The sequence below is a fragment of the Clinocottus analis genome, unplaced genomic scaffold, assembly GCF_023055335.1.
Source record: "Clinocottus analis isolate CAN_PGR_092001 unplaced genomic scaffold, fCliAna1.0.p SCAF_11, whole genome shotgun sequence".
Lineage (NCBI taxonomy): Eukaryota > Metazoa > Chordata > Actinopteri > Perciformes > Cottidae > Clinocottus > Clinocottus analis.
Window position 1 is genome coordinate 2,458,725 of NW_027175832.1, and position 23,868 is coordinate 2,482,592.

A 23,868-nucleotide genomic window follows, 5' to 3' on the forward strand; every position below is an offset into this window, starting at 1 on the left:
CAGCGAGTGAGAGGAGTCTCTGAGGGCCTCATACCACCCCAGAGCCAGGCGGCTGATTGACAGGACTTGGCTTGGCTGTGGACCCTCCCAGCGTCTCCTCCTCTCTCTCTCTCTCTTCCCTCCTGCCCCCTCTCTCCCTCTCCCTCTCTCTCTCTCCCTCTCTCTCACTCTCTCTCCTCTCAATCGCAGGGCTGCGCTCACCGACTCGACACCGCCAACAGGGATGCAGCGAGGGCGCAGCGCAGCCTGAAAGATGGCACCAGCACCGCGCGTCCTGTGGATCTATCCTTCCCTTCGCCTCCTGTCCTCCCCGCTGCTTCTTCTGCTTCTTTTTCACGCGCTGTCGCCGTGCAGAGCCTTACGGAATTACCCGGAGAATGAAGGTGGGTGTGTTGTGAATGTGTGTGTGTGTGTGTGTGTGTGTGTGAACCTTAACCCGGAGCGAGGGAGATGACTGGGGCTGTGCGCGGTGATGTTGGCCGCGGACGGGGAGCCCCATCCCCGCGGTTCCTCTGGCCGGGGAAGGAGCGGAGCGGAGCGGCGGAGACTCCCGTTAAGTGCTCGGCGCGGTTATGAATCATGCATACAGAAAAGCGGAGAGAAGGAGGAGGGGGGGGGGGGGGGGGGCGTCACGTTTTTCTTCTTCTTCTTTTCCGAGCATATACTGACATTAAATTTGTATGACATATACACACAGACAAACCCTGCCATGCTGAGGATAGAGAGGGCTGACGTAGACGTTTCACTTTCTGACATTGAGAAAGCTTTTTTTAATATTTATTTTTATTTATTTTTATCTCTGCAACGATATTTTTTCCATTAAAGTGACCTAACTTATACATATCGTGTCAAAATCAACATTGGCATTGCTGCCACAACCTTCCTCCCATCTGCATATCGTCATTATGAAGCACTGATGTGTGTGTTTTCCTCGGCTGGAGCTGCCATATAGTCTCCAAAAGAGCAGCAGCAGCAATTACATTAAATTTGTCGCACGCTGCTGCTCAGTTATTGTATTAACATCGATGCTCGGCCTGAAATTAGCCAATGCATTCACTCACTAACTACTCCTGACTGCTTGCTGGCCTGAAACATGGGAGCTGCTTGTTTAATGACAAGTTGCACTAAATGGAGAAAGAGACCGAGCGGCGCACACAAGTTAGACTCACAATAACTGCTTCATCAAACAGAGAGAGGCTATATTTTAACTATAAATGGAAGTGTGTGCTGGTGTTTTTCTTGTGGCTGTGTGGCTGTCACACAGTCTGAGATGATACAGCTGTGACTTCATTGTCACTGTTTGATTCATTTCATTCAGTAATTCCCCCAAAAAAGCAGTCAATCCTGCTCTGAAGCTGCGAGAAGCTGGATGATTTGCCTTTTTTATTGACATTTCTCTGTCTTTTTTTGTACTTAATCTCTTTCATACACACACACACACACACACACACACACACACACACACGCACACGAGCACCAGCTTAAACACTTGAACGCTTCACCTTGAACTGTGTGTCCACGGCTCTTGCCAAGCGGTCCTTGTGGTGTAAAGTGTTTTGTGCGCTCAATGTATGTCACAGCCCCGTGGAGTTCATACAGAACAAAGGCTCTGGAGGATAGATGGGGAGCGAGACACACACACACACACACACACACACGCAGAGAGAGTGTGTTTTTAACAGACGGAGACAATGCATGTGAAGGAGACACTAACACACTGTTGAAATATTCATTGAATGATCATGGATGATGAAACCAACTGGAAGCCAAAGGAAACTCCTGTTGATTTAGATAAACGGCCAGGGGCATCTGAGTGTATCTGTGTGTGTGTGTGTGTGTGTGTGTGTCCAAATCTTGGAGGTGACTGACAGGTCAGAGGGTTTTTTTTGTATCGCTAATACACACTTTTCAAATATTATCAGGCAGTTCACATCTGTGTGTGATATTCACTTGCACTTTCCATCTCTGGTTATTTCTCTGCCCTGCTGTGTCAGACTATCGGCCTAATTGGCAGCTATAAGCCTATTGCCCGCCTTGTGTGTGTGTGTGTGTGTGTGTCTGTCTGCGTGTGTGTGCATGTACCCCGATGGGAAAGTAATCCATCCAATGAAGCCATTTTTGTAAATCGCTCTCTGCCCTGCGTTTACCTTTTTTTTTCTGGGCCTGCCAGTTTTCCTGCTGTGACTGCAGACTTCGCTGAGGGATTGCTCTTCATTGTGTGTGTGTGTGTGTGTGTGTGTGTGTGTGTACCTTGTGTTTGTCTGTGAGTGTGCATATTCTCCACCCACGTATCTGGGTATATCGTCGTGTTATTCCAGGAAATCCTCCCTCTGAGTCTGTGGAGTAGAAAGCGAGGCTGTCATAAAAGGAGAGCCGGCGCTCTCAAGGCTCAATTAAGAACACACTCCCCTTTGTGTTAGCGGGGGGAAAGTAGTGTTAAGCTGTCAACAAGCTTAGTTTACTACCAGAGCTCTATTGATCTGCTCCAAAATTGTCGTCATTTACGAGGAACTCGGATTGTTTGAAACTGCCGCAGACACGTCGCGGTGAAGGGTCCAGTCGCACGTTGTTTAGATGAAGATGAAGAGCATCCTCTTCTTTGTCATCGTCAGTACGAGGAGGAAGAGGAGCGTGTGCGTCGTGGCCATGGTGCACCAGCAGAGGGCGCCCTACACACCCTCCACCTGAACCCTGAGGGCGTACTGATGTAACAGCGGGGAGGATGCTCTCAGGTTTCCCATGGTTCATTTTTGTACTCGCTGTTCCTCATCCTCCACTTTACTCTCTTTCCGTTCTCTTGCTTGTTACTTTGCACCCACTCCTCCCGGGTTCCTGGGAGAGGAAGGAGCTGACTGTTTCTATTCTGCGTCTTCACTCCCTCTCTAAATATATTTATATATATATATATACCTCCTTAATCCTAGAAAACACAGCAGCATGACTGGGAGCCCCGCGCTTCCTCCTCCCACAGCGACAAGATCCAAAGTCTGACTGAAATGATCCAAAGTCTGACTGAAAAATGTGTGCGAATGGATGCATAATTTAATTAATAATAGAGAATAAAAGAGTGGACAGAAAGAGAGAGAGAGGAAACAGCTAAACATGGTGGTAGATGTTAAGGTCATAAGGTTTACTGTAATCTGTAATTGGTCTTGGAACTACAGTACACTTGAAGCTTTTTATTGGATTGGCCTCAGGGTGCAGGGGATGGGTGGGTGGAGGGGTGGGGGGCGGTATTGCTTTGTAAGGTTAACATGAGGGCGAGCGGTTAGTGCAGAGGCAAGCATATGTAAAGCATGCCCTCCTCCTACACACACACACACACACACACGGCGTATGATTCACACACGATCCTGACGGCGGTATAATGTCGGGTCAAAGGTCCCCTCTGGTTTAATTGCTTTAATCTATAATGGTTGCTTGTAGGTATCGGCAGAGCCGTACCTCACTAAGTGTGTGTGTGTGTGTGTGTGCGGGAGTCCGAGAAATTGCTTTGCTCCCATGTAACAATCGTGACCTTGGACAGAAGAGGATATAGATCTGAGCAGAGACAGACAGCGAGCGCGAGCGCCCTCCTGTTTTCCTCGTCTACCTCCTCCCCTCCCATCCTCCCCTCCAATCCCTTTCTTTCATATCTACTTTCCCTCCTCCATCTCTGTCTTTTTTCTCGTCTTCTTCTCTCTCTCTCTGACCTCCAGTAGCTGGGGAACAGTTGTACGGCCTCTGTGTGATTTCCGTGATGAGCTGGAGCTTCATATATCGGCTTAACGCACGGACGGACTGGACACGGGCACAAACGGATGGATGTACTCATGCACGTGTGCGCATGTGCACACCCCTACGCATGCACACCCCTACGCATGCACACACCCTGTCATAATGTATGGCTTGCAGGCACTTTGGTGGTCTTGGTCCAGAGAACAGTGTCATGTGTCCCCGGGTGCTGGCTGATAGACTGGGTTATAAATACAGCTCAGTGACAGAAGGATTCTGCTGTGAGGGCTTCACCTCCTGGTTTGTGTGCGTGTGTGTGTGTGTGTGTGTGTGTGTGTGTGTGTGTGTGTGTCTGTCTGTCTGTAAATGAGAGAAACTGAAATCACAAATAAAAGACGAATCCACAGGAGAGAAGCTGTGAGACAAAACAAAAAGTGATAAGAAAAACAAGAACAAAGGAAAAGACATGGTTCTAATCAAACCTTCATTTCTACATTTCTTCTTTTGAGAACCCGCAGAGCTTCATGTTGTATTTAATGGCCGTCACTGGTTGATAAATATGGTTATGGTAATTGTTTGACATTCTTCATTTTCACTTTGTTGCCCAGAAGACGGTTATACTGCTGTCTTGTCTGTAGGCTGAACATGAAGCTGCTTCTCTTAGCATTAGGACAGGTAGCAGGTAGCATGGAGCAGCACAGTAAAGACCTGTCGAGCTGGAACACATCGATGTTCAGAGGCAGGCTAGCTGTTTCCCCGCCTTGCTTCCGGCTTTTATGCTAAGCTAAGCATAAACCGGCCGTGACTATTTTTGTGAGAGCGGCATCTCAAGCGTCTTCTGACGCTAAGAGAGGAAGCAGAAAGTAGATTTCTCTGAAATAAGTCCACGGACTATTTCATGCAAAATTACTTCTGTGGAAAAACATCTGGACGATGTAAACAAATGCAAACAAAAGTATAAAGTACAGCAAGACATTGTATACTTCCTAGTCTTCTACCTTCCTTCTGCTTCCTGGCGTGAACTCAACATCCATATTCTACTTCTTTGTCGGTGTGCGTTTCATCTAGTTCACGTTTTCAACAACTGATTTTGACCACATTTCAGTTCCCGCCAGTAAAGTGAACGTGTGTTCGTCCTAAACGACTAAAACTGTCGGCTCAAATGATTTTAGTTGGATTCAATAAAGTCAAAGGAGGCCAGTCGGGATGTGTGATGGCCGTCGTGAAGTTTGGGGTACAAGAGGGCCCTGAACGCGTCCACGGACCCTTTGACCCTCCAGACTCGACCTTAACTGCTCCACTCGAATACACACACACACACACACACACACACACACACACACACACACACACACACACACACACACGCCAACTCTTCTTTTCCCCTCTCTGACCTTCCTCGCTCTCGTCCTCGTCCTCGTCCCCGCCCCCTCCGTCCTGACCTTCAATTTGTCTAAATTTAATTTGGTTGTTTCCGTTCCTCTCTCCCTCTCTCTTTTCTTTCCTCTTGCTCTTCTGCTCCGCGGTCTCGGCTCGTGCCGCGGCTCTTGAACGGCGGCATCAACTCGCTTTACAGACACGCGGCAGAGGATTCGGGTCGGCCGTAGATATCGTACGTCGTACGTCTGCTGACCGGCGCTCCGACCTTTTCTCTGCCGATTAACTGTGACGGTTTTGTGAAAGCAAAATAACTGAGAACTTAGAAGATGGAGCTGAACGGCAGATATGATATTCATACATCTTCTTCTTGACTGTACAGAAAAGATCACACATGTGACACGTGGAAACGGGTCAAATAGCAGCACAAAGTAGTGACTGAACACACAACAACAGCATGTTCAAAGACTTCAAACTGCCTTTGTTTGCTTTCCCTCAAAAGCTAATTATTTTGTGTTTGGGACTCCTCGCCTACGTTACACAAGCTACTCCTTTGGTTGTTTGCTGGTTTGTCGTCTTGTGTGTTCGAGACACCAGAGGAGCGTATACCGCACGCTATCCATGTTCAGTAGCAGACTGACCAGCAGCGTGCAGCGCCGAGCTAACAGACGCTTCTTTGTTGGTTTGGGCTGTTTTTGAGCTTCAGGGGTTTTTCTGGCTGTGCGTGTTCTCTCTGTTTACTGCTTCACGAGAGTCCGCGTCGCTGCAAATTGCATGAATGTCGGTTTTGACGGAGGCAGCGGGGCAGACAGACAATCAAAGGAGGTGTGTGTGTGTGTGTGTCGCATCACATGGGTGTGCGCTAACAGTAGCAACCTGTCGAAAACACACATTTATCCGACGTAATGTTTCCTAAACGTCTCCATCTCACCCCTGAGATTTCAGGCCAATTCAGCCTCCTGTGATCAACCACTGCGTGACAACAGCGTGTGTGTGTGTGTGTGTGTGTGTGTGTGTGTGCTCCTGTCCTATCAGAAGGCCACAAGAACTAACGGAGCACAAAAAAAACATGGAGGGAAAACACACACTCTTAAAGAGAGATGGACAGAATTAGCTATCCTGTGTCTTATTAATGGAAAAATAGCTTCACCCACAAGCTATTTCTTTAAATGAATGGGGCATGCATCAGAGTCTGAGCGTGTGCGGAGGTGTGCGTGTGTGGTTGTTTCCTGAATCCTCAAGGACTCTCGTGTGTGTGTGTGTGTGTGTGTGTGTGTGTGTGTGGATCGTTACGGCTGCGTGGATGTGTTTGTCGCTCTTTGCCCTTGATGAGTTGTTGGCGTACTGATAGAAGAAGCTTATTAAAAAAAACAAGTGTCTCGATCTGACCGGGTGTCACAGCTCAACACTATGAGCGTTCAACCGTCACGTGCCGACAAAACCCGTACATGTACACACACACACGCACACACACACACTCCAGAGCCTCTTCAAGCAACAAACTAGGGCAGTGCTCCTGTCATAGTCTGTCAGGACGGCATCTCTTCTGTTCTGCTAGTGCTGCCAGAGTATATGAAATAGCAGAGTAGGCTAATGTACTTTCTGCCACAGCGGAAAGGGGAGGGGGGGGGGGTCCAAAAAAAAATGCAAGCTCAACGAGGTACACTTCATCACATACGCGAATATTTTCATAAACATTTTCAGCTTTGCACACCATCTGCCTTTTGGGTTGCCAGGGTTTCAAGGCTTTGGAGAAGCTTTTCAATAAACCATGTGCATCCCTTTTAGAAATCACTTCACTAAAGCAGCTGCCTTGGAAGAGAGCTTCCTAACATCACTTTTCTTTTACACATTCGTCTTGACTTGTGCTTTGCTGAAATTAGACTATTTGTAATAGATTTCTGCCGGCTTATTGAGGGAAACCATATAGTAGTTTGATGTTTGATGCTGTTTATCTTCTTTATTTTCCTTTGAAGGTTTTTTTTTTCGCCTGGTTAATCTGAATAAGCTTCCTCTTTGCACTATTGCACAAAAATATGAAGAAAAAACTATTGTTTTTTTTACATTTTTGATTTGATTAAAGCCGACTTGACTTGATAAATGTGAACTCTCTCACTGATGTGTCATCGGCACAATCGTGAAAAAGCTAAATGATCATCATTATCATTTTGATGATGCTTTGTTCAATCGTTCTAGACACCCAACTACTATTCAGCCATGCAAGTAAGAGCTAATTGAATGTTATTGGTGTGTTTCAGAGACTGATCTGCTCCTGTCTGTCACTCATTTGTGAAGCTGTTTAATTATCTGTCCCGTTCAGTCCGACCCAATTTGAATTTGTGTTTGTTGAAGTGTGGAGGATCAACATTTCTGTGAACATGAATGGGAAGTTAAAAAGCAGGGGTAATTGAACTGAATCAAAGAAGAATTAGGATTAGAATTTCATTTAAATGCTTTGAATTATTCATAGACGCGTTCAGTTTTGCAGACAGCTATCACACTCAAAAGAAGAATAACATTTTCCTTTTTAAATCCTTCTAGATTCCATCTCAGCCGGCCCGAAACTCTCATTAAGAAAAAAAAAAAAAATGAAATAAAAAAAAAAATAGCGCAGATTGTGATATGCCCGCTTTAGGGAGAACACATCCCACGCACACAAACAGCACATTACAGAGTCTGAAAAAGCAAATGTGTGAATACCGATTCGCTGTAAAATCTCTCACATGTCAACTGCACCTTGAGAACATGTTTGTGAGGATACTGTAATTGTACAGTAGTCTGGAAAAGGACCCGAGAGGGAAGAAACAGCAGTGAGAAGAACCCTCCAACCACTTGAAACCTCTATAATGTGTTGTATACGTGGTGTGTGTTCATGAGTGCTATTAATACACGTGTTGGATAAGATATACTTTAATGAACGGGGCCGTCATGTCGACTGTGATCGTTGTTTTTTCTCTCCGGCACCGATTTAACTTACACTTTGAAGATGAGACAGCGTGTTTCGCGGGTCGCCTGCAGCTGCACTTCTTTGAGACACCACGGCCAACACACAAACGCACAAACACACAAACACGAGGGGAAAATCTGGCTTTCACAAAGTCACCATTGTGGCGACATCTTGCCTCCCTCGAGAGTTATGGAAACACACTTATTGCTGACAGAAAACACAGTTTGTAGGGTGCGTTAGATTTAAAGAACTCTGTTACTGTCACTATACAACTACAAACAAAGAGGGCGTAGAAATGACACGTAATAAGTCTTTGCCCATTAGATATATTTTGTATTTTGTGCATGCACATTAAAAACTGGTCATGCATTCACCTTTTCCTGAATGCAAGGTGCAATATCAGCTGACAGGATGCAGTTATGTATATATTTTATGTTTATGCAACACATGACTACGTCTTAATACAGGGTCCTTATAGTCATTTCATTTTTTTGACAATCCTTTTTAATAGTGTGTGTATGTATATATTATGTTGTGTGATGTCTTGAGCTATTTCTATCCTGAATTTCCCTTCAGGGATCAATAAAGTATCTATCTATCTATCGATCTATCTATCTATCTATCTATCTATCTATGGAAAACCTGAAAAGCCTTGTAAAAGTCCTGTAAACGTGTTGTATTCATGTGTTCATGACGTTCATTCACGCCGAGTTTGAAATAATTAACATGCTTTTAAAAGAAAGACACTCAAAACATCCGCAGGCATCCAGACAGCTAGAGAAATAAGTTTATGTCAAACTATTGTCTCTCGTTCATTTGTGTCATTGGATGATTTTAAATTGTCATCATTAGTTTTCTTACTTTTTCATGTTTACACCGAGATTTTACAAAATGTTTGGTCTTGGAAATTTGGTTTAAAGTCATGGAAATGCATCGGTCAACATGTGTAGGAGACCTGTTTATAAGAGGGAAAGCATCAGAGAGGAAAGACATGAACTAAATAACAGGAAGCAGAACTGGGCAGACTATAATAAAGTTACACACCGCTCCAATAAAGACTCACAAACAGGACGAGAGGAACGAAGCTCACAGAGGGATGACTGAGTGAGAGCCTCTGGTGGTTCGATGAGAGGAGGGAGGAGGGAGGAGAGAGGAGGGAGGAAGGAGGACGGAGGAAGGAGGACGGAGGAGAGACGAGAGAGGAGGGAGGAGAGAGGAGGGAAGAGAGAGGAGAGAGGACGGAGGAGAGAGGACGGAGGAGAGAGGACGGAGGAGAGAGGACGGAGGAGAGAGGATGGAGGAGAGAGGATGGAGGACGGGGGAGAGAGGACGGGGGAGAGAGGACGGAGGAGAGAGGAAGGAGGACGGAGGAGGGAGGAGAGAGGACGGAGGAGAGAGGATGGAGGACGGAGGAGGGAGGAGAGAGGACGGAGGAGAGAGGATGGAGGACGGAAGAGAGAGGATGGAGGACGGAGGAGAGAGGATGGAGGACGGAGGAGAGAGGACGGAGGAGAGAGGAAGGAGGACGGAGGAGAGAGGAGGGAGGACGGGGGAGAGAGGAGGGAGGACGGAGGAGAGAGGACGGAGGAGAGAGGAGGGAGGACGGAGGAGAGAGGAGTGAGGACGAAGAAGAGAGGAGGGAGGACTGAGGAAGGAGGACGGAGGAGAGAGGACGGAGGAGAGAGGATGGAGGAGAGAAGAGGGAGGACTGAGGAAGGAGGACGGAGGAGAGAGGACGGAGGAGAGAGGATGGAGGAGAGAGGAGGGAGGACTGAGGAAGGAGGACGGAGGAGAGCCGCCTCGCTGTGGCGACAGTTTGTTCCTAAAGTTCAGATCTCACCTCTTCCTCTCGTCTCCTTCATCATCCTCTTCTCTCTGGGCCCGTTTGTTGCCCTGACAACACTCTCAATCGTTGAACTGCACTCTCGGTGGAGTGGAAGCTGGGGAAGGTCTGTGTGTGTGTGTGTGTGTGTGTGTGTGTGTGTGTGTGTGTGTGTGTGTGTGTGTGTGTGTGTGTGTGTGTGTGTGTGTGTGTGCAGTTGTATAACTGTTTTATTTATTGCATCTGGGTGGATCTGAGTACAGTAAGTTATCTTAGTATATGGAGCAAGCTTTTCCCAACACGGCAGCGCGTACTTGAATGCTACTTTGTGGTTTATTTTCTAGTTTTTTTAACCTTTTTGTTGTTGTTGTCTTGAAGAAGAGATTATAATCTCAGTGGGGTTTGTATTTTGGATCAAATCAATTTAACTATTCAACCTTTTAAGAAGCTTGTGTGTAACCTCGCCACAGGGGCAGACGAGTCCATACCGCTCTCATGTCCACGAAGCTATCGCTAGCAGCTACTTAGCTTAGCTTAGCCTACAGACACATCAGCAGCTTACAAATTAGTTTTGTTTGTTTGTTTTTTTATCTAAACAAAAGCAGACAGACACAGGCTCTCTGATCAGAAACAACAAATAACTGTATCTCCCAAAATATGAAACAATTGATTTAGTAATTACATAAATATTGGACGTTTGTGTGCATCATGTAAAGACACACACAGCTGTTTTTAAGAGTAGATTAACTCCATCATTACGTCACACTGAAGATGTAGGAAGCATGTTATGAACACATGAATGGACTGGTGTCTTTTCAATGACATGAAGAAAGGTGAAAATGAATAATTCAAATGAATAATGATGCTACAAATATGCATTCAGATGAAACAAAGACGAGACGATCTCCGTGGTGCTGTGGCGTGGATGGATTAGTTTGTGGGGAAAAGGAAGGAGCAGCATCGTATTGGTGTTTTCTCTCCGTTTTCCTCCTCTCTTTCTCTAACCGGAAGACTTTCTGCCACGAGAGCATCTTGATGGCGGAGCAGACTGCCGCTGTCAGCGCTTTCCCGCAGCAGGAAACATAACTTTGGGACATGAAACCTGGGTGAAAATTGCTTTAAGCTGATGAACAAAAACAATGAGGCTTATATGTAGTATCAGCATGTTGAATGTTGTGTCAGCACCCCCCCCCCCACACACACACACACACTTTGTTATACATCACGTCTACCAATGTAAAGCTCTTATGAACTCATCATGTAGTCACACTGTCCTCTACATTGAGTCTGTGGTGGTCTTATTGAGCGGTCTCTCTTTGTGGCACTGGCACAATCCTAAGGTGTGTGTGTGTGCGTGTGTGTGTCTGTGTGTGTGTCTGTCTGTGTGTGTGGGCATCCTGGTCTCTTTGTGCACCAGTCTGGCTGTTGGCAGCGTCGTTGGATTCTTGGCAGGTGGATCACAGCTTCTTGCAGCCCAGCTGAAGCGGTGGATGGAGAGAGAGGGAGAGAAGGAGAGAAGGAGAGAGAGAGACATAAACAAACAGAGGAGAAGCAAGAAAAAGAGATGGAGACAGACAGAGAGAGAGAGAGAGAGAGAGAGAGAGAGAGAGAGAGAGAGAGAGAGAGAGACCCCAGAGGGAGAAAAGAAGAAGAAGAAGACACCAAGAGATTAAACATGTTTGAAGGTTTTCTGCACACAGATCTTTAAGTACTGTAGTTTTAGCATTTCTGTTGGCATTTGTACATACATTTACAAATTCACACGACCCTCTTCCTCATCCTCCTCTTCCTCCTCCTCCTCCTCCTCCTCCTCCTCATCTTTCAATCCCAGAATCTAACCCTCACAGTTTGGTGCTGAAGATCAATACGGCAGCATGTCTCACTGTGATCGAACAACTCTTACAGTAATCAGGTCACATGCGCATGTGTATGGATCCGTGAATTTATGCCCCGTGATGAAAGCTTGGGAAATATTAGGTGTGTGTGTGTGTGTGTGTGTGTGTGTGTGTGTGTGTGTGTGTGTGTGTGTGTGTGTGTGTGTGTGGTATTTTCAGGTGCAGAGGCTGGGTAAAGATGTGATAGCCGATAGATTTTTGTTTTCATCATGTCAGTGAGAGCGCAGCTTTGGAAGTGGGTATGATATGTCATGTTTAGCAGTGTGTGTGTGTGTGTGTGTGTGTGTGTGTGTGTGTAAGAGAGAGAGGGGCTGGTCATTAGATCGAACATGAGCCTGGCCTGAGTGACTGACTGATGAGCTTTGTGGTTTTATTCTGGACCGAAGCAGGCCTGCCCCAGGCTTAGATTTCTCTCTCTCTCTCACACACACACACACACACACACACACACACACACACACACACACACACACACACACACACACACACACACAAAAACAAACAATTTAGCCAGTTCCCTGGAGAAAGAGAAGCGAGAGAGAGGGAGACAGAGTGGCAGCGTTTAGAGATGGATGGAAAGATCGATAAGAGGTGTGGTTTTGTTTTTGTTTGTGGAAGAAAACTACATATTTTCATAATTTCTTTGTTGTTTCCTCATCTTTGACACACACACAGATACACACACACACACATACTGTATATGCACGTGTCAGCAGACAGGAAGTTTTAGCGAATACATAATTGATGAGTCCAGTCATTGATTACAAGTGATAAGTGGTATTGACAGGAGGTGTGAGGAGAAGAGGAAAAGTGTCGATGTGTAGCTTTATGTCTGTGTGTGTTTCCCCAGTGGGCCGCGAAATGGACACACACCAAGTTTCTGCCTGATGGAAGAAATATCTTAACGGTCGTACCTCTAGAAGTTTGACTTGTCTGGACATGCAGCTAGTTTTGATTTAGAGAGTTTAAATATAACATAGGAAATGTTAACAGACACAAGGGGAAGAAATACTCTGAGCGCAAAACTACAGTGTAAAATACCCTGAAAGTAAAGGGAAATTTCTGCATTAAAAATACAATAATAATAATAATAATTGTGCTTAATGTACATAGTTACTTGCCCATAACACAACATACATTCATTTAATAACAGTTTTCCGATTCTACTCAGTAGATGTGATCGCGTTTGTGAAGTTTCTACTCCATAAAAAATGAACATTTTCATAATTAACCTTGAAAGTAAACAACAGTTTTAAAATATTAAAATACAGTTTGCTTATCTTAAGAAATTGGGTTTTCATACAGGTGTAGCTTCATACAGGTGTAGCTTCATACAGGTGTAGCTGCATACAGGTGTAGCTGCATGCAGGTGTAGCTTCATACAGGTGTAGCTTCATACAGGTGTAGCTTCATGCAGGTGTAGCTTCATACAGGTGTAGCTTCATACAGGTGTAGCTTCATGCAGGTGTAGCTGCATACAGGTGTAGCTTCATACAGGTGTAGCTTCATGCAGGTGTAGCTTCATACAGGTGTAGCTTCATGCAGGTGTAGCTTCATGCAGGTGTAGCTTCATACAGGTGTAGCTTCATACAGGTGTAGCTTCATGCAGGTGTAGCTTCATGCAGGTGTAGCTGCATACAGGTGTAGCTTCATGCAGGTGTAGCTTCATACAGGTGTAGCTTCATGCAGGTGTAGCTGCATACAGGTGTAGCTTCATGCAGGTGTAGCTGCATACAGGTGTAGCTTCATGCAGGTGTAGCTTCATACAGGTGTAGCTTCATGCAGGTGTAGCTGCATACAGGTGTAGCTGCATACAGGTGTAGCTTCATGCAGGTGTAGCTGCATACAGGTGTAGCTTCATACAGGTGTAGCTTCATACAGGTGTAGCTTCATGCAGGTGTAGCTGCATACAGGTGTAGCTTCATGCAGGTGTAGCTTCATGCAGGTGTAGCTGCATACAGGTGTAGCTGCACACAGGTGTAGCTTCATACAGGTGTAGCTTCATACAGGTGTAGCTTAATGCAGGTGTAGCTTCATGCAGGTGTAGCTTCATACAGGTGTAGCTTCATACAGGTGTAGCTTCATGCAGGTGTAGCTGCATACAGGTGTAGCTTCATACAGGTGTAGCTTCATGCAGGTGTAGCTTCATACAGGTGTAGCTTCATGCAGGTGTAGCTTCATGCAGGTGTAGCTTCATACAGGTGTAGCTTCATACAGGTGTAGCTTCATGCAGGTGTAGCTGCATACAGGTGTAGCTTCATACAGGTGTAGCTTCATACAGGTGTAGCTTCATACAGGTGTAGCTGCATACAGGTGTAGCTTCATACAGGTGTAGCTTCATGCAGGTGTAGCTTCATACAGGTGTAGCTTCATACAGGTGTAGCTTCATGCAGGTGTGATAACAGGCTCCACGTCTTTAAATTGTCAGTTTGCAGTGAACAAACAAAAAAATAGTTCCAGCGTGTTTATAATCAGGACTTTGTTTCTGAAACACTGACACTGTATTTAAATTGTAAAAAAACATTTAAAAAATCACTCGTGGAAGCGAGAAAATATGTTTTTTTGTAATTTGATTGAACCAAACCTTTAATATACATCAAGGTTGCTCTCAGTCAGCCTGTGAAACACATTGCAGTCAATGACTCACAGAGAGCGTCGGTGTAGCTGACGGGCAGCTTTCATCCCGCAGTCTGTGAGGGTGTGTGTGTGTCTCTCCGGTGAGCCCTGACATCCCATAATATTGTCCGACGACGTCTGATTTCTGTGCGCCACTCACATGCAGATGAACACACACACAAACACACACACACACACACACTGCAGGCCGCTTCTGACCTTTCGCTGCTCAGCACCTCTCCTCCACTGCTTCTGTCTTCATCCTCATTTCCTCTCTCTCTCTCTCTCTCTCTCTCTCTCTGCTTCATTATACGTGCACTGTTTTCTCCGTCGCTGGTTTTCTCACGCAGACGCCTCCGTGTGCGCATGTGTGTGTATGCTCACTATAATACAGCATGACATGCCACCCTGCTGTCACGGGGGTGCTGAGCTGAGGGGAAATGGCTGAGACTCAGGGAAAAGGGCTGATGAGCAGCGTGGTGGCGAGAGGAAGAGAAAGAGGGAAGGAGATAGGAAGGAAGGAAGGAGGTCGGACCGATTTTACAGTCCTTTGTTGTAAGTACAGGCAGTATAAAGACACGGAGGGGCTTGTCAACCGGCAATCCTCTTCAATTAAGTGATTAGTCTCATTTGCATTCAGGCAGGAAAACTCTTAGTTTAAAAAAAAATAGTGTTTACAGGTCAGTGCTTATTAAAATAGGAGCGAATATGAGAGTGTGTCGGGTCAGCGACTCGCCCGTCTCGTGTCGGATCTGTGGATTGAACGCCGAAGTTCAAAGATATCGATAAACTGAGAGAGAGAGAGAAGAAAGAGAAGAGCAGCAGTCTCTGCAGATGGATACTGATTAAATATTGATGGTCAGCGGTGTTGAAGGCCTGATTAGGACCTGACTGAGCCAAGCCATGACACACACACACACACATACACACATGCACACACACACACGCACACACACAGGTTGTCATTACGCCTCCCGCTGGTCAACCTGCCACCTTCCTCTCTCCTCTTTTCCTTGTCACCTTCCCTGCTTTCCTTCCTCCGGTCGTCACACAGAGATCACACGCAGGAAACAACACGTGTGAATCTACATGGATGCTGCTGTTGCACATCACACACAGCAATACTTCAACACACTCTATTAATAAGCCCTTTTTTTTAGATTTGAAAGTTGTTGATAGGGACTAAACACCTTCCGCTGTAACCACTAGTCTCCTCTCACCTTCAACTCCAGACATTCGTTGTCGAGCACACACATCGAGCGCTTGAGAGATTAGATCTAAAATGTACATGCAGCTGTAAAATACACCCTCGCCTCTATACGCTGTACATTGATGTCGTTTCTCTGACTGACTTTGCGCCATAACAGCTGCAGCACATCCACAGAAACCTTCAAATTGAAACGATAGTTCACCACGGCTTCACGTACAGGTTCGAAAATGTGCGTTAACGTGTTTGTTCTCTTGTTTTCTCGCAGTGACGTTGCTGGACTCCATGTCCGCCCTGGCTGACCTGGGATGGGAGGCTTACCCTAATGAAGGGGTGAGTATGCGCCACCAAAACACACACTCACCCACACACACCCGAACTCATCCTCCTCTTCGTGACGGAGCCGGCACCCAAATCTGATCGCTTTGTTTTCACGTGTTATTTTCAGTCGAGGAGCGAGCAGCGGCGTGTGTTGGAGAGAGCACGCTAAATCGGGAGTCTGCAAAGGGGAATTTACAAATTATTTCTGCTGCACCGAAAACGGCGTAGCACTGGAGCCTCCGAATATTACGGCTTGCCTTTTTTCGGGGGGGGGTGGAGTAAAAGGAGACGGGGTGAATATTCTGACGTAAGAGACGTCGTGCACATGTGTTGTTTGCTTGTGTGTGTGTGTGTGTGGTGGGGTTATGTAACTGGCCTTTTGCAGGTATAGGGACCGAGGGAGTCTGGAGTGCAGCCACCGTGCATCAGAAATGACAAGAGGAGGAGGAAGACTGCGAGTTGAGTGTAGAGAGGAAGAGCGTGGAAGTGCATTGAATGAAGAAATGAGAGCGGGTTCTGTATGTCACTCTGGTGCGGGGAGCTGTTGAATGGCGCCGAATTAATTCTATTTCCCCCCTCGAGAGACACTTCCTCTCCACTATTCAGCGTCGGTGTGTTAAATCGCAGGATGCCACACGCGGTTTCATGGTTGCGCGCCGCGGAGAGGCAGCTGAAGCGAGCGGAGCGACGCTGAGCTTGTTTTCTCAAGCAATCAAGGGTTTCAAGTTCACTTTGTGGAAATGCACTGATTGTGTGACCTTGTTGTTTATCCTTTTCCTTTTTTCCCCCGTATTGAATAACTGAATGTATCCCAGCTGCGGCCAAAAGATTCAATCAAATATCTGAAACCCAAAGAGTACACAAGTTACTTTTATTGAAAATATGGTTCAGTTTGGGGGTGGCTTCGTCATGGCCCCGGAAAAGCACATGTGTTTTTACTTTATCCGTAAAGAAATGTGTTGGCTGGACTGAAAATATATATAATGAACTCCATCCTGTATATCTTATTTCATGAGCTGTCAACATGGAGGCGAGCTGACACCTCCTCCCTGAACGTGGACAGAAACTGAGCGGAAACTAGCTCTGTGGGCATCCACTCAACTCCTATCTCACATAAAATACAATAAATAGATCCTTTATACGATCAAATCAGTGAGGGTCCTCACTTTGGGGTCAGCCACAAGAGTCATCCTCTGTTTCGTCTGACCGAGGGATTAAATTATTATTATTAAATTGGTTCAAACGGGTGAGCGCTTTGCTTTCATGGTTGTTCAAATTTGGCCTTGTGGTCCATGAATAAGATGTAATCTTCCCCCTGCATGAATATGAGCCTCTTTCTCTTTTTCAGTCCACTCATTACAGTTAAAAAAGGCAATTGCTAAAAAGGCTAAATTGGCTGCGTCAGCTTCTTGAAATAGGCACAAAGTTTTCTTCCGTTAGTCTTTTTTTTTTTCCTGTTAAAGAATCTTGTTTCTCTTAAAGAGCTGGACGGCTCCGCATGTTGGATGTTAAGTTTGGAGCGAGGGCGAGTGATGTCATCATCTGTCTACCTCCTGGCCGAGCATCGCCGTCCCGACCCGTGAACATTTCGCCGTGTCCTGATGCGCAGTGTGATGTCATGCAGGAGATGTTGCCGAGTTAGTCGAGATCAAACAGATCAACGCATCCAGTCAAGGTCGTGAACACAAATAAACAACACATATCATTCCCAGTATAGTCTGAGCTCCTTACGGCAATATATTCCATTATTTTGCATGTCGAATTTAACGTTTTCGTGACAATAGTTACACAAATGCACAATGAATCCGACGCTCTCGTTCTGAGCTGAACAGTTTGAAACACTGCGAGGAGGAGGAGGAGAAACAGTGAGTGTTGAAGTGATGAAGAGCGGAGGATGACAAGCTCATACTGCGGTTTGTGAGAACACATCTACAACATGCCACGGCTCGAACGTTCTCCTCTCGACTATCCCAACCTGTGGTGGAGAAGGCAAAAAAAAAAGCATTATGTGATAATTCGTGCAAGATGGAGTCGGCCTCTGTGAAGCTCAATACTTCTTGCCAAAGAGAACTTCTATACTCGCATTTCTTGGACAGACACCGTCATGTAAAACTGTACATGTAGCTCCTTCTGTCCAAGAAAACAAGCCAGAAAACTGCAAGTTAAATCTAACCTGCTGGCATCATGACAAACAGTGTAGACGTGAAGGCTATGCTCATGTTTGTCTTTCATAATTACAACCAGGTCTTAAAATGAATGAGGTAATTCAATTCAGTTTATTTCGCCCAAAATCACAAATACAAATTTGCCATTTTACAATCTAACATCCCTGTCCCGGGACCTCACATTGGATCAGGAAAAACTCCCCAAATAAAGATAGTAAAACCCCTTCACAGGGGAGGATCCCTCTATCAGGATGGACAGAAGCAACAGATGTCATGTGACCCGAATGAGCAGCGTAACAGAGTGACAGCACATAGAAACTATTCCTATAATGAGTAGTATACGCATGGTACACGATCCATACTATGATAAGAAGAGAAGGAGCAGAGAGCGATATGAGAGTGGCAGACTGAGAGAAGAAAGGGGCTGTGAGAAGATCTTATGTTTCATAACAGGGGGATTATCTCGTTGACCTTTATCTGGAGAGACCTGGGGATCGGTAACGAGAGACAATTCCCACCAATCTGAGACCAGCGTCGACACGAATTAGCCCAAAAAACAACACTTGACCCCTGCGGGTCAAGCTTAATCCAGGCCGTGCGGGACCGGATGTCCCTGAGACTGGAGCGACCCACTTCTGTCACCGGGCGGGGGGGTTGTGTTGTTCCTCGTGAGCGACACAAAACAGATACGTCCTTAATGATGTTTGAAAATTAAGGGGCCCCCTCGAAATCACCCCCATCCTTCCTCTTTTCTTCATCTTCCCTCCCCTCTCCTCCTCTTTCCCCCCCTCCTCACTAAGCCGGAGCTTGTTTTCAGGGGTTTTGGGGGTCCAATTATGTCCTCGTAGGTGTCCCCATCAGATGATTGCAGGAGGAGGCGTATTATGGTAAGCTGGTGGACGGTTGAACTTAAACCCTGATCCGACGTCTCTGCTTCACTTCAAAGCAATCAAGCGGGCTCGGCGCTGATTGGTGAGGGTGATTGAGGGTTCAGGGAGGAGTGTTTCATGAATGTTAATTGGTGTTCAGGCTGAACCAACACTTCACGTGTGTGTGTGTGTGTGTTTAGAGAGTAAGAAAAACTCTTCAGCCTAAGCAAACATTTTCCCAGTTGTGTGTGTTTTTTTTTTTTGCTCGATCTTTCTCTCAAAAAACGCCAGCAAACAAGCGGCGGGCCCGCGGGGTTGTTTTCATGTTCGCAAACACACCTGTGCTTTACGCCGGGCAAAACGTGACAATGAACAGACTCGCCGACGAGGGGAATAAGCGGCTCGCCAGGAAGTGGCAGTAATCCAGCCACTCCAAACTCTGCCGACAAAGAAATAAACAAAGACATCATAAAGCTCTCTTTATCCCTCAATGACTATTCCCATAAATGCTTTAATCACCACTCCCTGGGGACTCAGCGTTTTGTGCTTGTGTGTGTGTGTGTGTGTGTGTGTGTGTGTGGGTGTGTGTGACCGTTCTGTGATGTCCGACTGGTCTCAGTTCTGCACAGATGGGTCTATTTAGCTGCCAGGCGCGCCTGTAAATTACCAACATTCATTCCTCTCTCTCTCCCTCTCTCCCTCTCTTTATTTTCCCCTCCGTCTTGTGTTTTGTTCTTTAATTGAATCTCGCTCTCGGTTGTTGTCGTTGTTCTGTGTCGAGCAGGACTACATCCGTTGTGTATGTAACCCTTAAAAACTCTGAACTGGCTGACGACAGCAGCTTAAACAATCTCCTACCTCCTCTTCTTCCTCTTCTCCTTCTTCCTCCTCTTCTGTCCACATTTCTTCTGCAGCTGAAGGACAGTTGGTTCAGGATCAAGAGAGACGGTTTTGTTCCAGCTGCAGGAGAAGTTTCAGAGGAGGCTGTGGGGGATTAAAAGCATCTGAGAGTCGATGTGAGAATGTGTGCGCCGTTAACGTGGATCTGTTTTAGCGCTCGGGACTCTAGAGGTGAAATGCGTCAAAGCTTTTGCCGGGTTGTTGGGCCGTCACATGAGATTAACCTCAAGAATCCAACCTGACTGCACTTGAAAGTTTCTGGTTGTTCTTTATTTACTCACTCTTTGTGCCTCTCGGTTCATCTTTTCGCTTCGACTTTCATTTGAGTTGAAAGTCACGTTGTGTGGGATGACGGGGCTGGGACCTTGGAGCACATGCAAGTGTGTGTGTGTGTGTGTGTGTGTGTGTGTGTGTCATGCCTGCATGCATGTAGCAGAGTTTACACGCTCAGACTTCTGTGAGGTTATATATGCGCTCATCATTCTGGAGCTTACATCTTCAGCCTGAAGACGATGACAGGAGCTCAGAACAAAGATGGTGGTCCCCTTATCCCTTACCACAGACTCGGACTCATCCAGTGTGTGTGTGTGTGTGTGTGTGTGTGTGTGGTGGGGTCCAACAAAATCCAGTTAGCTTCCCCTTGAATGGATCAGATATCTTGAGACACTGAAACCACATTGGTTTATTTTCATTTTTCTTTCAGGAATAGAAACGTTCTTTCTCTTCGTGTGTGTGTGTGTGTGTGACGGTCGATGTTAGTGTGCGCCTGTCCGTGTGTGTGTGTGCGTGTGTAGATAGAAATGTTTTCCTGCTCATGCGAGAAGTGTTCTCAATTACTGCCTTAGTCAGAAGTGGAAACAGATGGCAGCAGATGACGGGAGACAAAGTAGCTCTGTCTTATACTCCCTTTTGCTTCCTCTCGCTCTCTCCGTGTCTCACACACACACACACACACACACACACACACGCTCACACACACTCCTACCTCTTCAGCGCTAAATCACGCATTCACTTTAGAAAAAACACCCTCCCTCTCTGCACACGTGCAGCGTGGACAAAGACGGTCCTTCAGTCATCTTGACACAGATCATCACTCTCGTTCGCCCAGACATGAAAACGCGGCGCGCCGGCTTACCGTCGCTTTGCGTCCAGAGAACCCCGCAGTTCGTTGAACTCGGGGCCCAGTTTCCCCCCCCGTAAAGAAAATCCTTCGAATGGGATCTCCTTTGTCTATCGACTGGCGGTGAAATAAGACGATCTCGCGGCCGAGCGGTGCTGTTGTCAAAGCATCACTCGGACACTTTGGTTTGAGATGTGCGTGTTCGTTGAGGGCATTTCCTCATCAACTCAAGCGCTCACCTTTTCTCGTCTCCTTTCCTTTCTCCCTCCTCCCAATCCGGCTCACCCATTTCTCTCCCCTTTCACTTCTTCCGCGACTCTCTGTACTCTCAGTATTTCACTATTTTCTTAGCTTCCCAATCTCATTTCTCCCAAGTCCAATCCGAAATGTCACGTAAAATAAACATCTCTCTCCTTCATCTGGTGGACCTACTTTGCTTTTGTTCCCCTCTCTCTCTCTCTCTCTGTAAACCTCCTCTTCCTCTTCCTCAGTGGGAGGAGATCAGCGTGATGGATGAGAGGAACACCCCGATGAGGACCTACCAGGTGTGTAACGTCATGGAGGCCAACCAGAACAACTGGCTGAGGACGCGTCACATCAGGCGAGAAGGAGCGCTGCGCGTCCACATCGAGATCAAGTTCACCCTGAGGGACTGCAACAGCCTGCCCGGGGTGCCCGGCACCTGCAAGGAGGTCCGCATCCCTTCACACACACACACAGACACACACACACACACACACAACTGTGTGTTTAAGTCCTCCTTATCACATGTGTGCTGCACTCTCGCTCCATGCTGCTGTGTGCACTCTTTGTTAATTTTGCAACAAAGCAATTCAAAAAATGAGAGAATAAAAGACTAATTTCTGCTTTTGGAGATGAAAAGGACACGAGTATGCTCGATTTGGAACATGGAGGCATTGTTTGAGGTCTGGGTTCGCCCCTTTGCTCTGAGCCTTTTTGATAGAATTGAGTTATGTAATCAGTATTTCCTAAATCCTTCACTTATCAAACGTATTACTAATTTTGCAGATACATATTGGATTCGTCGTGAAAAGGGTTTCATCACAAATTGGAACCGTAACAGCACAACGGCAGCGACACTTTGTTTAGTGTGCAGAGCTAATCAAATGAATCAGCGAATTAACTTCAATAACACTTCTCTGAATTTTCAATTAAATCTGCCTGATCTCCATATTTATCTGATACAATTACGCTGGATTGTTTGCTTTTGCTGCCTCTGCCTTCAACGGCAGCGTAACATCGAGGCACTCGAGAGAAGAAGAGACGTTTAAGTACGAGGAGCGAGCAGGAGATGAGTGAAGAAACCAAGAAATGGCTTTTCTTAGACAAAGTTGAACATTTTTTGTTTGAGGCCAGTTTACAAAATGACATATGAAATACCAACTATTCAGTGTTGGGAAGGATTTCTGTCAACTACGTTGTCTGCAAGAGATTTAAAGTGCAGCACGTGTGTGTGGCAGTGATAAGACCCTCCCAACGCAAAAAAAAAAAAATTAACGCTGTTAACCCGTTGAAAACTGTGGAACCAATTTTGATTGGTTGATATGAGCCAGATTCCCAAAAACGCCTCCTGGAGCATCAATAACACACCTTTTTGGAAAGATTTGGACCTAAAGAATCAGAATCTGCAACAAAAATCACAATTAAACAAAACATCGGCCTGTTAGGAAGGAGTTTCAGTCAAAAAACTGTGTCGTTCGGTTAAAAAATGACGTATTTTATGCCATAAGATTGTCTGAATGGGGCATGCTGGGACTTAAAATGGACGCGGGAGGATTTCCGCGCACGGTTTCCAAAATGTTAAAGGATTGCCGCGTTAACTTGCCCAGACTTTATATATATATACACATATATAGTTTTTACTATAATTCCTCAGTATGAAATCAATGCTTATTCCACACGTCATAGCTGCACAGCAGCAAAAGGGCTGATGATTTATTTTATTTTTTCTCCATCCAACACTCACGAAACACAAACACACACATGGAAGTTCATGCTGATGCCGATGAATAGATACAGAGACAAAACGAGGCAACGCAATGACACAAGGGAATAGCTGTCGAGGCTTCTTTTGTGGCTTTTCGTATATATTTTAACTTCTAATATGTATATTTTCTACTGTCCACCGCTCCGTGGTATCAGCCTGCTCCTTTGTATTCACTTCTCTCCACTATGTCTGCTTCCTGCAGCCTCTCCTCTCTCATTACATCTCCAGAACGAGTAGCGGAGAGATAATCTGAGATAGTACAGAGCTGCTGACGGCCATCGAGACAGATGGACTGAGATTTGAGGGAGAAGCAGCAGAATAGCTGCAGCGCTACGGGAGCCTTGTTAAAAGTTCACAGCGGATGGATTCGCTTTCATCCGTCTGGTTTTACTGCGCGTTAATTCTGTTTTTTGTCTGCCGCTCGCTTCCCTTTCTGGAGTTTGTAAGGTGATGTTTCTCTTTGCAGACGTTCAACATGTACTACTACGAATCCAACAATGCCAACCTGTGGTTCATTAAGGAGAGCCAGTACGTGAAGATCGATACCATTGCTGCAGATGAGAGTTTTACACAGGTATGGACACACACACATGGACACACACATACACCGGCTCTGCATGCATCGTGCACACAGCTAGCTTTACAATAATGCAACAATTAAGTACATATTTCCATCACTATCACTAAAAGGGCCATCACCAGCACTGCCTCATGTTTAGTTTTTTGTATCTTAGTCTCTGTACAACTTACTTTAATCTTCCTTTTCTTTAAAAGCAACAAAAAGAGCGACAAAAATGGCTCAATTGCATCTTCATACTGGCCTCTTCCACGGTGTTTTCTACACTGATTTTAGCATTAGGCTCCGTCTGCATGCGGCCAACTGATTGTCTCATAGAAAAATCTGAGA

The 23,868-nt window shown here is 45.9% G+C and overlaps 1 protein-coding gene across 3 annotated transcripts in view; it reads left to right on the forward strand.

The window, feature by feature from the left end:
* The first annotated feature begins 217 nt into the window (after positions 1–217).
* The window catches only part of epha4b (eph receptor A4b), a 76,560-nt gene continuing 52,909 nt past the window's right edge, over positions 218–23,868 (forward strand). For all 3 annotated transcript variants that reach the window (XM_068571211.1, XM_068571212.1, XM_068571213.1), the window contains exons 1-4: positions 218–383; positions 15,847–15,911; positions 21,445–21,645; positions 23,428–23,535. In XM_068571211.1, coding sequence (XP_068427312.1) covers positions 254–383; positions 15,847–15,911; positions 21,445–21,645; positions 23,428–23,535 — 504 coding nt within the window. In that variant the 5' untranslated portion in view covers positions 218–253. The remainder of the gene's footprint in view (positions 384–15,846; positions 15,912–21,444; positions 21,646–23,427; positions 23,536–23,868) is intronic.